The sequence below is a fragment of the Pelodiscus sinensis genome, chromosome 5 (genome assembly GCF_052426305.1).
Source record: "Pelodiscus sinensis isolate ZL-2025 chromosome 5, ASM5242630v1, whole genome shotgun sequence".
NCBI lineage: Eukaryota > Metazoa > Chordata > Testudines > Trionychidae > Pelodiscus > Pelodiscus sinensis.
In genome coordinates, this window is record NC_143056.1 from 57,019,112 (window position 1) to 57,033,286 (window position 14,175).

Sequence of the window (14,175 nt, forward strand, 5' to 3'; positions counted from 1 at the left end):
GTTTGGCATTAGCTTTGCATAATGAGGTTTTCCCTGCTGGGTCTTGCTCCAGACAGCAGGGGTCACCACAGCCCAGCAAGTACCCCCATTACGTCACAGCATGTAAAAGCCATCTCAATCACTGGTGCCACAGAAAAATAAAAGGATGGAGAGAGATCATTCACCCCCAGCCACGGCTAAGGAGTCAGCCCTTGTGAGACCCTAGTTGGACCACACTGCCCCACCACTAATGAGAGTTGCATCAACTTCTGTCCTCGTGGAAAGGCAATTGAGTCCTGATCCTCCTCACTTGCCGAGGCTGAGGTGGAGACTACACCTCACATCAACCATGGAGGTGTTCAAGGCAGCTCACGCACTGCTCAATTTCACAGTACCATTCTCTCTGCCTAGATGGAACAGGAAGCTGGCACCAGTTGCTTCCCGGACACCATCAAATGGAAAGCCCTCTATGATATCACGGTGGTCTCCATCCTTGGTGCACCACTGCTCAGCACCAGCAGATCTAGCAGCCATGTCAACCCCAAGCCCTTGGCGTGAACTGGTGGCACCTCAATGTTCCTGTCCTCTGTGGTCCTTTTTGGAGACCTTGGAGTCATTGTCAGACTCCTATCTGTCTCGTTAAGTTCAAGAGTACACAGTCCGGGTCAACTATGGTACACACAATGGCAGCCCCTAGCACTTTGGCCTTTTTGGATTTCCTGGACTTTTCATCAAGGTCAGCGATCACACTTAAGAGTGACATTAGTGGCCTCAGCCATATTTGTAGCCCCTCTGGCACCATCAGCATGGGTAGGATTGGCAATAGCTCCATTGATCCAACACTGTCATCCCAACTCTTTTGGCACCATTGCTGTCTACACCAACCCTAGTGGTCTCTGCACTGACGGACCTCAGCACTGATGATTCCAGCTCTGTTGGCTCTGGCGTTTGTGTATGCAATCCCTACGTGGAAGACTAGCCAGAAATCCCAGGCACTGTAGAACCTCTTGGGCGCAGAAGGTGGGGAGCAACCACTCTTTAACTGGGGTTTCTTCCTCTTCCTTGTCAGATGACGCACTAGTAGCCCCAGCCCTGGAGGATTCTCCAGCAATTGCTGCAGCTGGTTTCCCAGGGCCTGGGCATACAGGCAGTGGATGACGCAGATCCAGTGATAGACATCCGCGCCCCCTCTGGACCTGCACATATTGCCCTGCCTCTTACAAAACTATCCCCAACACCACAAAAGTTGAAAAACACCTCAAAATCCTGAAAGCGAGGTTTTGGGATATCATCATTTGAAGTCTCAGGCATTTTTCCACCCGCACCATGAGGAATTATCTGAAACTACTAGGACTCAAGGCCTTTTTGTATGTATGGAGTGCAATATGCCAAGCTCAGAATCAGCCTCTGCAATCAGCCTTGGTATATTGGCCGGCTTGGGGCAGTTTGAACAAGTTTGTGATTCTGTCTTGCCAGGTCCTCAACTGCCTTGAGTGGCAGCTTGACCTGCAGATAATGTGTGCAGGAGTCCCTTTCACCATTTCTCGGCCATTCCTCTCACTAGTGATGGATGCATAGTCTTGGGTTGGGGAGCACATATGGGAGACCTCATGACACAAGGCCTCTGGTTTCAGGCAGAATTTTCTCTTCACTACTTTGTCAGAGAGCTGAGCAATGTGACTGGCATGTCTGGCTTTCTAAGCCCACCTGGAAGGGAGATGTGTGTCAGTTATGAAAGTCAACACTATGACAGTGTTTTATATCAACAAATGGGGAAGAGATGGGCACTCCGCTCCCCTGTGCCAGGAAGCCCTGAAGCTGTGGAACTTTTGAGTACTGCATGCAATACGTGTACAAGCATTGTACCTCCCTGATGTAAGAATGAATTGGTGGACGTTCTCAGGCCACGAGCAGTTGATACAACCAGATGTTGTAAACTTCATCTTCCAGTTGTGGAGCTTTCCCCAAATAGAGCTCTTCACCGGGCAATGCAACAGCAAGTGCCAGCTGTTTTTTGCTCCTTCAAGAATTACAGCCCAGGCTCCATAGCAGACATACTTCTCCTCACATGAGGAGGCCATCTTCTATATGTGTTTCCATTTAGTCCTCTTATTCACGAGATGCTCCTTAAAATATAGGAAACAAGTTTTGGTGATATTGATAGCCCCAACCTGGCCCTCCAAACACTGATACACATTTCTACTCAAAATGTCTGTGAAAGCTATCACTTTACCACTCCCCGTCCCTAGACTTAATAGCTCAGTATGACAGCTGTCTTCAGCTCTTGAACCTTGAGTTGTTGCACTTGACAGTGTAGAAGAGCCATGACTGAACCTGATGCAGCTCTCCTATTCAAACTAGGTTAGACAAGTTGCCTTTGGTAGTAGAAATCCCTCCATCAGAACTACCTACCTTGCTAAGTGGAAAAGATTTTCATTCTAATTAGCATAACACTGACTGTCCCTGATGTTCACTTCTATACCACTTATACTGAACTACATTCTCCACGTCAAGTAGCTGCAGCTGTCCATGCTATCAGTAAGGGTTCGCTTGGCCACCATCTCTGTCTTCCATCTAGGTGAAGAGGGTAGGCCAATGTTTTTGAAAAATAGGAACAACCATATTGGGTAAGACCAAAGGTCCACCTAGACCAGTATCCTGTCTGCTGACAGTGTCCAATACCAGGTGCCCCAGTGGGAGGGAACACAACAGATAGTCCTCATGTGATCCCTCTTCTGTCACCCATTTCCAGAAAAACAGAAGCTAGGGACACCATTCTTACCCATCCTGGCTAATAGCTATTCATAGACCTAACCTCCATGAATCTGTCTAGCTCTTTTTTGAACCCTGTTAAACTCCTAGTCTTCACCACATCCTCTGTCAAGGAGCTCCACAGGTTGATTGTGTGCCAAGTGAAGAAAAATTTCCTTTTGTTTGTTTTTAACCTGCTGACTATTAATTTCGTTTGGTGACCTCTAGTTCTTACATTGTGATAGCAAGTAAATAACTTTTCCTTATTCAAGTTTTCTACACTAGTCATGATTTTATAGATCTCTATCATATCCCCCTTCAGTCCTCTTTTCTAAGATGAAAAGTCCAAGTCTTTAATCTCTCTTCACATGGGACATGTTCCAAACCCCTAATAATTTTTGTTGCCCTTTTCTGAACCTTTTCCAATGCCAATATATCTTTTTTGAGATGAGGTGACCACATCTGTACGCAGTATTCAAGATGTGGGCGTACCATGGTTTTATATAGCAGCAATAAGATATTCTCCATCTTATTCTCTATCCCTTTTTTAATTATTCCTAACATTCTGTTTGCTTTTTTTGACTGCCACTGCACACTGAGTGGATGTTTTCAGAGAACTATCCACAACAACTCCAAGATCTTTTCTCTTGAATAGTTGTAGCTAAATTAGTCCTCATCATATTGTATGTATAGTTGGGATTATTTTTTTCAATGTGCATTACTTTACATTTATTAACATTAAATTTCATTTGTGATTTTGTTGCCCAATCACTTAGTTTGGTGAGATCTTTTTGAAGCTCTTCGCAGTTTGCTTTGGTCTTAACTATCTTGAGCAGTTTAGTATTGTCTGCAAATTTTGCCACCTCACCGTTTACCCCTTTCTCTAGATCATTTATAAGTAAATTGAATAGGATTGGTCCCAGGACAGAACATTGAGGGACCCCTCCCCCCCCCCCCCCGTTACCTTTCTCCACTCGGAAAATTTACTATTTATTCCTATCCTTTGATTCCTGTCTTTTGACCAGTTATCAATCCATGAAAGGACCTTCCCTCTTATCCCATGATAGCTTACTTTTCTTAAGAGCCTTTCATGAGGGAACTTGTCAAAGGCTTCCTGGAAATCTAAGTATACTATATCTACTGGATCCCCCTTGTCCACATGTTTGTTGACTCCTTCAAAGAACTCTAGTAGATTATTAAGGCATAATTTCCCTTTACAGAAACCATGTTGACTTCCCCCCCCAACAGCTGTTTCATAAAAGTCTTGACAGGCTCTAGGTGTACATCCAGCAACCATTCCTGGCCAGGGACCTTAATCTGGTCCTTTCCAAGTTGATGGAGTCCTCTTTTGAACTGCTGGTGACTTGTTTCCCCACTCTGCCTTTCCTGCATGGTGGCATTTCTGATAGTAATAATCTCAATCAGGAGGGTATCTGTGTTCAAGATCCTAACATCGGAGCTTCCCTATATTGTGTTCTATAAGGACAAGGTTCAACTGAGGCCATACTCAACTTTTCTCCCTATGTCTCAACATCACATCAATCAGGATATTTTCATCCCAGTGTTCTATCCGAAACTGCACACAAGCATCAGGGACAAGAGGCTTCACTCATTGGATATTGACAGAACACTAGCCTTTTACAATAAAAGTACAAACCCATTCTGGAAGTCTATTCAACTGTTTGTATCTGTGACACAGGATGAAATGTCTTCTGGTCTCTTTAGCAAATTTCATTGTTCAAATTATATCTTGCATCCATGAGTTGTGTAACCTGGCAGAGGTACCTGCCACTCTGCTCACTGCACTCCATTAGGGTACAGGCTTCTTCAGCAGCCTTCCTTGCCCATGTTCCAGACCAGGAAATGTGCAAAGTGCTGAGTTGGTTCTTAATACATTCTTTTACATTGCATTATGCTATCACCCAGCAAGCCAGAGATTATATGGCCTTTGGTAGTTCAGTGCATATCTGCACTCTGACCCTGCCTCTGAAACTTAAGCTTGGAAGTCACCTGGTTGGAATTAGAAAAGAAAAATACAGTTCCTTACTTTTCTCATAACTGTTCTTCAAGATGTGCTGTTCATGTCAAATACCCACCTACCTACTCCTCTTTTGGAGTAGCAAAAAGAAGGAACTGAGGTTTTGACAGGTCAGCAGGGCCCTATAGTGAGTGCCATGAAGGCGCCACTCCAGGGGACACCCAGACCAACCCTACAGATTCTGCTAGGAGAAGAATCTTCTGGATGCTGTGCATGTGCACGCACGCGCGCGCACACACAAACACACACACACACACACACACACAAATGAAATGAACATGAAGAATACATCTTGAAGAACAACAATTACAAGAATGTGAATAATCAATTTTTTTTCAAATACAAATGACAGCTTATACACCGTGATAAGTGCCTTTTACCACATGGATTTTCAACGTAAAGTTTCCCTAAGCACTAGGGAAAAGCATCTGCTCATTAGCATTGGGTTTTTTACCTGCTAAATTTCTAGTAATGAGCAAGTAAGGCATGTATGTGTGTTTCATAGCTTCTGACTTGCATAAAACAGTCTATTGAAATGCAAAATGCTTTCTTTTTAGGTGTACATGTATTTGGTTTAGTATGTTTTGCTCCCGCCCGGCTGTCCTGCGCTAAGCCCGGGAAGCTTGCTCCAGCACAGTTGGAGCCTGATGCAGCCTCCCTGGGCTGAGTGCAGGGCAGTCGGGCTGGAGGGAAGAGAAGCAACTGCCCGGCCAGCTGGCCATGGCGCTCAGCCAGGGTGCACCAAGCTCCACGTGGGCAGGTGCAGAGGAGAAGCCGCCGATCAGTTGGAGCACGGGGCAGCCTCTTTCAGCTGAAAGCCACAGTCAGCTGGCTGGGGTGTTTCAGCCCTCCCAGCTCCCACCATTCCTCGCAGCTACTCACCTGTGTTGTTGCTCGGTGAGTAGCTGCTCCTCAAATGAGGAAATCTAATGTAAATGTACTGCGCAGGCGCGCAGTACAGAGAGGGCTCAAGAGCTACTCTTAGAGCCCCTGAGATCTACCGGTAGATCTCGATCTACTGGTTGGTGACCACGGCCCTAGAGAATACAACTGCTTGGAAAAGGATACTATGCTCTTCCATTTCAGTCAAAAACTGACCTATACTACATTTCTAAAGAAATTTCACTCTCTGACTATATCATTTAGTATGGCTAAATCTGTAACTCTAATAACCTCTTTCATTTCCAGCTGAAAAATCACAAGACCTTTCCAAACTAATATGCAAACTATGCATAAAGAATGCGTCCTCTGCTACTGAAATGCACCCACCTCTGGGATGGAAGATAGTAGCCATAAGACAGTGCTTAACAGTGCAACAACACTACACAACACTTTTGGAAGGTAGCTTACGATACTCAGTTGAAACTGCAGTGGGAATGCACAGACTTTCTTCCTTTTATGTCTATTCTGTTACACATCAGATTGAATTTTCTTCAGTGTTGGAAAAAAAAACAACCTACTAAAGCTAGTCTGGTACTACCTACAGTTTTGAGAGATTCTATTGTCTGCTAAGTGGACTTTCCAGTTATTGTGCATCCCTGGATGCACTTTTATTATAATTAAACATTAACAGAAATTGGCTACCATACTGGTATGAGTACTGAGCACAGCTCTGTGTATAAGCCATTAAATGGCATTCTATTGAACTTTTTCTTGTACATACAGTATCTAATAGCTCATCCTGCACTGTTGTTTTTGGCAAGTTCACTATAGCATATAATAAATCACAGAAAGAAAAAGCTTTTTGGCCTAACATTGTACAGACTGCTGTAATGTTAGACTACAGAAAGTGGTTCTGTTTTTAGACATCCTTTTACTAACCCAACATTCATAATTTATGATTTCACTGTAAAATTCCTGCAACACTACACCAAAAGTAGTGCTGCCCTTTAATTAAGTACTCTCAGTAGGAAAAACGTGAAACTGATGTGCAAAACATATCGCTGTACACAGTGATTGATAGTGATTACTTCTTTATGAACCCAGCCTCAAGGTCTGAACTTCCTGATGGGTAAAATAGTCCATGGGGCTGCTTCCTGAGAGTGCCTAGTGGGGATCAGTCAATGTTAGTAATATCTGAGGAATTCCTGAGGCACATTTTGGAGACATTGCTATAGAAACTTTCTGTGAACTGTGCTTTGCCTTAACAGTTACTTACTCATCATAGAGATTATATTTTAAAGAATTGTTGTTGATCTTTACTGAAATTCACATCACCTAAGGTTTTATGTAAACCCATGTATTTTTAATGCTTAAATGTCCAAATCTGAAATAAATCGAGAGCATGGAAAGAGAGACTTCTGTACGTAACACAATTATTAAATATTATTACGAAGAGATTTAGGGGTCTGTTTGGGTTATATTTTCACGGTAGTAATGAATAAATGCCTTTGTGTAGAATAAACAAATATTTCAGTTTGCTTTAATACTCTAAATAACATTCTTACTCCTGGATTCAGATATTACTTAAATGTTAAATAATTTTACCCTGATTAAATGAAAATCTTGAAAACTATCTAATTTTAGAATAAAATTAACAGTGTATGTGAATTGCTGAATGGCGTGGGACTATTAAAAAAAATTTTGTTCTGTGCTTGTGATTTTATGTTATATTCTCCTCATTGATTTATAGATTTGGTCCTGGATTAGTCATCTATTGGTATGGATTTATTGAGGAGTTGGATTGCCATCGTGAACGTGGTATTCTGCTAAAAGACTGCTTTCCTACTGATATTGTAACACTGCGACACAACATGGCTCAACGCTGACGTTAGAAAAGAAATTGGAAGAAAAAGGTGAATCCGGAAGCAATTTTACTTTCCTGCAGTGTAAAGTACTGGCAACATCTGCCCTGAACTTCAGCTGAACTCCTGCTGCCTGTGATCACACTACTACCTCTTTAGACAAACATATCAAGAGTTTCTGTTTTGCTTCAGACCTCTGCTATTGTGAAAGGCCAAAAACTACAGACACAGCCCACTCATTATCAGCATTTATGTCTCTGTCAAACAGTTTGTTTATAGATAGTCATAATCTTTCTTCCTTCCGGATGGCTTCTCCTTACTACATATTGAACAAAAGAAAAAATGTGAAAGCTGAAAGGTGGTATGACTTTCATTTCTCCTCCCTGTGCTATGGAGTCATCTTAAAGAAGGTGCTTTCTGTTATTTCATACATAACTTTGTAAATATTAAAGATCTGGCTCAAACATGCATGCACAAGCCAGGAAATTTGGTTAAATCTGAAACTTCATACTTAACACCCACAGTGTACCTAGTTAGTGCAGCTCATATAGTAGAAGAGGATCATATAATCTTTTATGCATTCTTAATTTCATTAATTGTTACATTGTCATACAGATAATATTTTTCTAATATAATGACTAGTGTATGAATTTCTTCATTTTATATTTGTTTTTAAAAGCAAAAGATTGACATTCAAGTAATTTTTAAGATATTTTCCTAAAAAGTCAGCTTTTATTTTCTGCATATATATGGAAAATAATATAGTGCATATTAATGTGTATTTAAATTATTAATAATGTTTCATACAAAACATAATCCTTTTTCAGCTTTCAGCAGTGTTGGTACATCCTAGAAAACTGCATTGATGGAACTTTTCCTTAGTTGATTTTAAGCAAATAATATATGTAGATCTCTGTAGGCCTACAGCATGATATGCAGTTTTCTGGCATGTCAAATCCAAAAGAACCATGTTTGAAACTTTGGACTTGGTTGATTTATTCAGAGACTATCAGCTTGGTATGCAAGGATGAGAACCAAAAGGCAGGAACTGCTTCCTACTGGATCTGTTCAGTTTGATGGAGATTTAATCTAAATAAGCATACCATGTCCTGAGTGTTATTGTTTCCCATTTTCTCCTTCCTCATGCCATTGCCAATACTGGAGGTGAATAGAGATGATGGTGGGATCGCATTATTATAAAAATTGTGAGGACTCCTTTCTCATCTCTTTCCACAGTCGTCATCTCAGGAAAGAGGGGCAGTATCGAGTATCCTAACTTTTGTTTCATATCTGACAGCTTGTCGGACAAGACATATCTTTTTGCCCTGGTAATCTTTTTAAGAACCTTTCCTTGTTAGTAGTCAGCCAGGGATAAACAGAATTTTTGATGTAGCTGATAGAAGCACCACAAATGCTCAACATCTCTTCTGCAACCAATCATAAGGGCCAAGCAAAGCTATAGATTCCATCTTGGAAGTGAATTTCATAAGAAGTGTCATAATACCACCAATACATGGCCTCTTCCAAAGGGAAATTCCTCTCAGAATAGGAAATTGAGTTGCATACTCAGCTTCTCTTGAGTAGCAGAAGCTCTAGGAAACTCAACAGAGAAGCTGTTTGGAGTCTGTAGTGTTTTTAAATTGTACACAAACTTTCAATCCAAAGTAATAGATGCAAAGCAAGTATATGAAATCAGGTTTTTAACTTTAAAACAGGTTGTACCTCCAAAATCTAGGACTCTCTGGACCAGCAACACCTGTGGTCTGGAAAGACCTCTGATGCTCCTGGAGCAGAGAGGCTTGGACCGTAAGGGCAGGCGGGAAATGAGAGTTGGCAGCCCAGTTGAGGGTAGTGCAGGGCTGGGGTCAGAGCCCCATAGCTTTCCCCAGCTATGTGGGGCCAGGCAGGGGCTGCCCAGAGACAGGGACAGAGCCCCATGGCTTCCCCTGGCTGAGTGGAACTCCGGGACCGGAGCCCCGTTGCTTTTCCCGGCACCGTGGGGCCAGGGCCAGGGTTGCACTGGTTCCCAGCTGCGCTGGAACAGAGCCCCGCAGCAAGAGCCAGATCTGTGCCACCCAGAGAGGCAGCAGTAGCTGGGCAAGCAGCCCTGCCAATTTGGGGGGGGGGGCAAGGCAGGGTTGCCTGCTCGGGGTTTGTGGGCCAATGGCAGGAGACCTCCCCTGGTCGGGCAAATTATCTTGTTTGGGACTTGTCAGATCCCAATGATGCCAGACCAGAGAGGTCCAACTTTTTTTTTTAAACAGTCTTTCAAATCTTGCTTTTATATTGAACTTTGTGCCAAGATTTAGCCTGGATTTTATTTGTGTGGCTGGCCAACTTAGTCCCCTCACCCCTTCCATCCTCTCTCCAGAAAAAATAGCTTTTAATAATATTGATAAATCCTTCACTACAGAAGCAAGAGTACAATACAGTTTCCACAATACCAGACATTACCTATATGGCAAAGATTATCTTACTGAATGTTACTTTAGAAATGTCCATTTTCAGTCAGTCATTTTTAACGTCTGTAACTCGTTTGTTTCAACTATTACACTTATTTTGTTTTTAATTGACAGGCTTTGAGTCTGCATTTAAAGATAAGCAGAGACGATTTGCAGAGTGTTCCTTATAAAGGTTAAACGAGCACCATTTAGGATGCAACTACCCTGGGACTTACCCCTCTGGTTTAGAATAGTGGCATGTGTAGACTAGAGGAAAAACAAAAGTAATAGTTGACCAACGTTTCATTAGAAACTCAAAGCAATGACTGCCTACATGAAGTAGGTTTTAAGGCAAAACTGAGTTTGTTTTAGTTAATGTTTGTGCAGTGTGTCATATGAAATCATTTAAAACCATCATTAAAAATACCCTAAGCTTCTTTTTCTTTTTGAATAAATTAGATTTATCTGCACAGATGTTGAAAATTCTGTTTTGCCCTACTAAATCTGTTTTTATATTAAATTAATTTGAGGATACACAAATAAAAATAAGATTATTGTATAGTATTTGTGTATTTATTCCCCTACCCTCAGTATATTTGGTTGACAGACAATATATGTATCTTTATTAAAGCATTGACCGTTTTTTAATATATGGATTATTTTAAATTGTGTATTACAATGGGGATGAAACAAACAGTAAAAATATATGTTCAGTACTAAGTCCAATTACATATGGTCTAGCAAGCCTTGCTATCACAAATTATTAGACTGTCTGACACTATTTTAAATGCTAAGAACAAAACATTAAAAAACTAAAACTATTGTTATTCTTGAATGTTGTGAATGTTCTTTGTGGTTTTTTTCTAGTTTATCAGATATAAATATCAACTCAGGATTAAAAAGGAGGGACTGCATTTTTTTTACAATGCTATTGTTATTAGAACCTTAACATTGCAGCCAAATCCAGTTTTATGGAGTATTCTGTGGTGTGCTAATGAATTATGCCAAGCCAGAAAACAGAAGTGTACATAAAACTGAATGATGGTCTCACTGGCATATATAACTTGCCAAGCATCTGCTCCCACAAACACCATAATACTGCCTGTTCCAAGACTTAGAAATGTATACGATTGAGTGCAAGGAGTTAAATATGGAAGAAAAACTTTTTGGTACAGCAGGAACAGCACATAAGCTGAAAATGATACAGTCTGAGTGAAACAGAATGAACTCATTTTTCTGTATTTGAGGAATAAATAATAGTTTATCCAAATGTTCTTCCAAAGCCAACTCAAAACCAAAGCTTGGTGTAAAGAGCAAAATCTGGTCTAAATGGAAAGGTAAACAGATGCATATGCAGGTTGTACCTCTCTAGTCAGTCACTCTCTGATTCAGCAACATCTGCAGTTTGGCATGATTTTAGTTAGCCAGATATCCACTTATCATAGGTGTAGCCAAGTTTCCCTCAGTCCCGTAGTGTGTTTACAGCCACCAGTCCTGGCTCTCAGTGTTCTGTGCTGTTATTTAGCTTTAATTTACCCCTACATGTCTTCCAAAAGCAGTAAGCAGTGGAAGTGCAGATAATGCTGCTAGACAATATTGACCTCCCGTGACTCAGCAAATTCTCTGATTCAGCACAAGTCAGGTCCTGAGGGTGCTGGATTAGAGAGGTTCAATCTGTATTTTAAAACTGTTGATGACCTTGTCACTATTTCACATCAAGTATATGCAATATATTAATACTTTGTTTCTTGTACTTACTCAAAGCTGTTTCTTCTTTCTATTTCTTAACTCTTAACTTCTTAACTTACGTTGCCCTCTCTGTGCACTTCTTGTAATTGATTTGCCATCTCCTCTTATTTAACAAGGCACTTTGTAATTCTTTCAATGTCTTTTTTCAGTCTTCCTTCTTGTTTTCTGTATAGTTTAGCCAGTTTTTATTTGTAGGCCAAAAGCCTCTCATTAGTCATTTTCCCATTTGAATATCCCTTTCAACTCATTACTTTTGTCTCTACAGATGGCTTTTGGTGAAAGTTCAATGGCTGAAAAGTGCTATCTTTATTTCATATTCTGTGTGCATTCAGGACCAACTACCATATAATGCAGAATCTCTCTCCTTGTTCTGTTTTAATGTTGGGGGGAGGGAGTAACCCAGATCTCTGTATGAGGAACCCCTGTTTTATTAAGTTGACAAGAGAAGAAAACTAAAGAAACTTCCTTACAGCTAGGTGATAGAAACTATAATGTGCCTTGCTGAAAAATGAATTACATGGCTAACAATGGGAGATTGGCAGCAACTTCTCCATTTACACAGGAACTGTCTACCCAGTATGATCTGTATAAAATAGACCTTGCTTAGGTTAGGGAAAGGTCACAAGTTACACAAAGTTTGGATAGGCTAAAAGTGTTACTCAAAACTAACCCTCCTGTGTGTAGTAAATATTATTTAAACCTATATTTTTAAGAACATGCCAGGATTCAAAAGATTAAATAAGGAAGATGTAATTATGAGCTAAATAATAAACAGAGCAGCTTTAGTTCCCCTTGTGTTTTTTACTTTCCTGCTATTGTTTCATGTATGGCTGTTATACAAAGAGCAGCTTAGGTCAGCTACTATAAATGATGGTTTTAGTACAATAGTAATCCACTAAAATAATTTCTGAGCTTGATCAAAGCACTTCAAAAGGCCTCTCTAAACTTTTCCACATTATAGAAAAACCTCACTTTGTTGGCTTAACTATTTTAGTTTATACAAAGAAATTTTATCTTGACTTTCAATTGCATCATGCAATACTCAATTAATTGTTTTGATACTAATTATTGGGAATACCTGAGATATACATAATTTATTTGCAGTCTATAATAAACATGAAATGTAATATCAGTTTTCATTTCTTTATTAAACTAGCTGTTCTAGTTCACAGGACACTTGCCTCTTAATAGCATGTCAATAGTTGCAGTTTATCTAAATGAAGAGACAGGGTTAGGAAAGTAATGTGCTTTTTTGTTTTTCAGCTAGTTTTGTGATGGTTTTATGTTTAAAAGTACAGTGAAATGCTTTTCAAATTGACTAATCATTCTATCTTTTAATAGCATTTAAGTAAGTTCAGGTGCTGCAGTTTGTTTGCATTCTGTAAAATAGTAGTTTCCCATTCTCTTGGACTGCCTTTAACCTAATCTGAACAATCTCATGTCATCTGCACATATCTATGGATGTGGCATTGTGATGTCAAAACAAAATTAAATGTCAATGCAAGTGTATGGAGACAATGTAACAATATTGAAACCATGTGAGTGCACATCTACAGAAACCATGTTACTCTGTCAGTGTGATTCTAGGGAGATCACTTTGAAATGTTAAAATGAAATGAAACTAAGTCAATTAAGTAGTAACAATTGAGGTTCAAGGATTAATTAAGGGTCTAAGGTGAAGCCAATGACCATTAACCCCAGTTAGTACTTCTCAGAGAAATACCCTTGGCTATGATTATTTCTATTATAATCAGGCTTTGGCGAATGACTTTGTTCTTCCCAAAAATTACTGTTTATTCATAAAGATGTTCCTATAAGTTTCTGGAGAAAGAACCCACAATTTCTATCTGTGAAATACCAGTTTCTTACTAGAGAATGAATTGATCCAATATATCAGCTTTTTACATCTTATTTACAGTTCAGATATTTAATAGTAGTAAAAGAATTATCAGCGTCTTCCTCCAAATATTTATAAACGCATGCATTTATTATTAACCTTTAATAAGTTGTCTTACATGATCTCTACCTCTGCAAACGTTTCTAATGAAACTAAGGTTAATTGAGATAAGTATCTAGTGTAAGAGAAATTCAGACAGCAATAATGATTTGCATGCACAATTCTCCACCATTAGCATAAATCAAATGTTTTATAACAATGTAATTAAACAAGAAGTGCAAAAAACAAACGCCAATAACAGTAAATTATTAAGTGAATAGGTTGCCTTAAACAAATCAAAACCACGCCCCCTTACTATTCTTTAAGGGCTAATGAACCTGGTCTTGAATTAAAAGTTACAAATGTGCGAATTCAGACATCTGATAGATTGCTCAAATAGATTCAATAGCATGAGTTGCACTTTGCAGGCAAATAATTAGCTTGTGGCAGCTCACATATGGGCACAGGAGCAGACTTACACTATACTTATTTTATTATTTAACATATATTTTACATCAGTGGCCAGAATTCCCAGTC

General features: G+C 40.0%; 1 protein-coding gene across 2 annotated transcripts in view; it reads left to right on the plus strand.

Moving 5' to 3' along the window:
- CDIN1 (CDAN1 interacting nuclease 1) overlaps positions 1 to 10,776 on the plus strand; it is a 215,175-nt gene extending 204,399 nt beyond the window's left edge. For both annotated transcript variants that reach the window (XM_006132709.5, XM_075927024.2), the window contains one exon: positions 7,401 to 10,776. In XM_006132709.5, the coding sequence (XP_006132771.2) occupies positions 7,401 to 7,536 (136 nt within the window). In that variant the 3' untranslated portion in view covers positions 7,537 to 10,776. The remainder of the gene's footprint in view (positions 1 to 7,400) is intronic.
- The last annotated feature ends 3,399 nt before the right edge of the window (positions 10,777 to 14,175 follow it).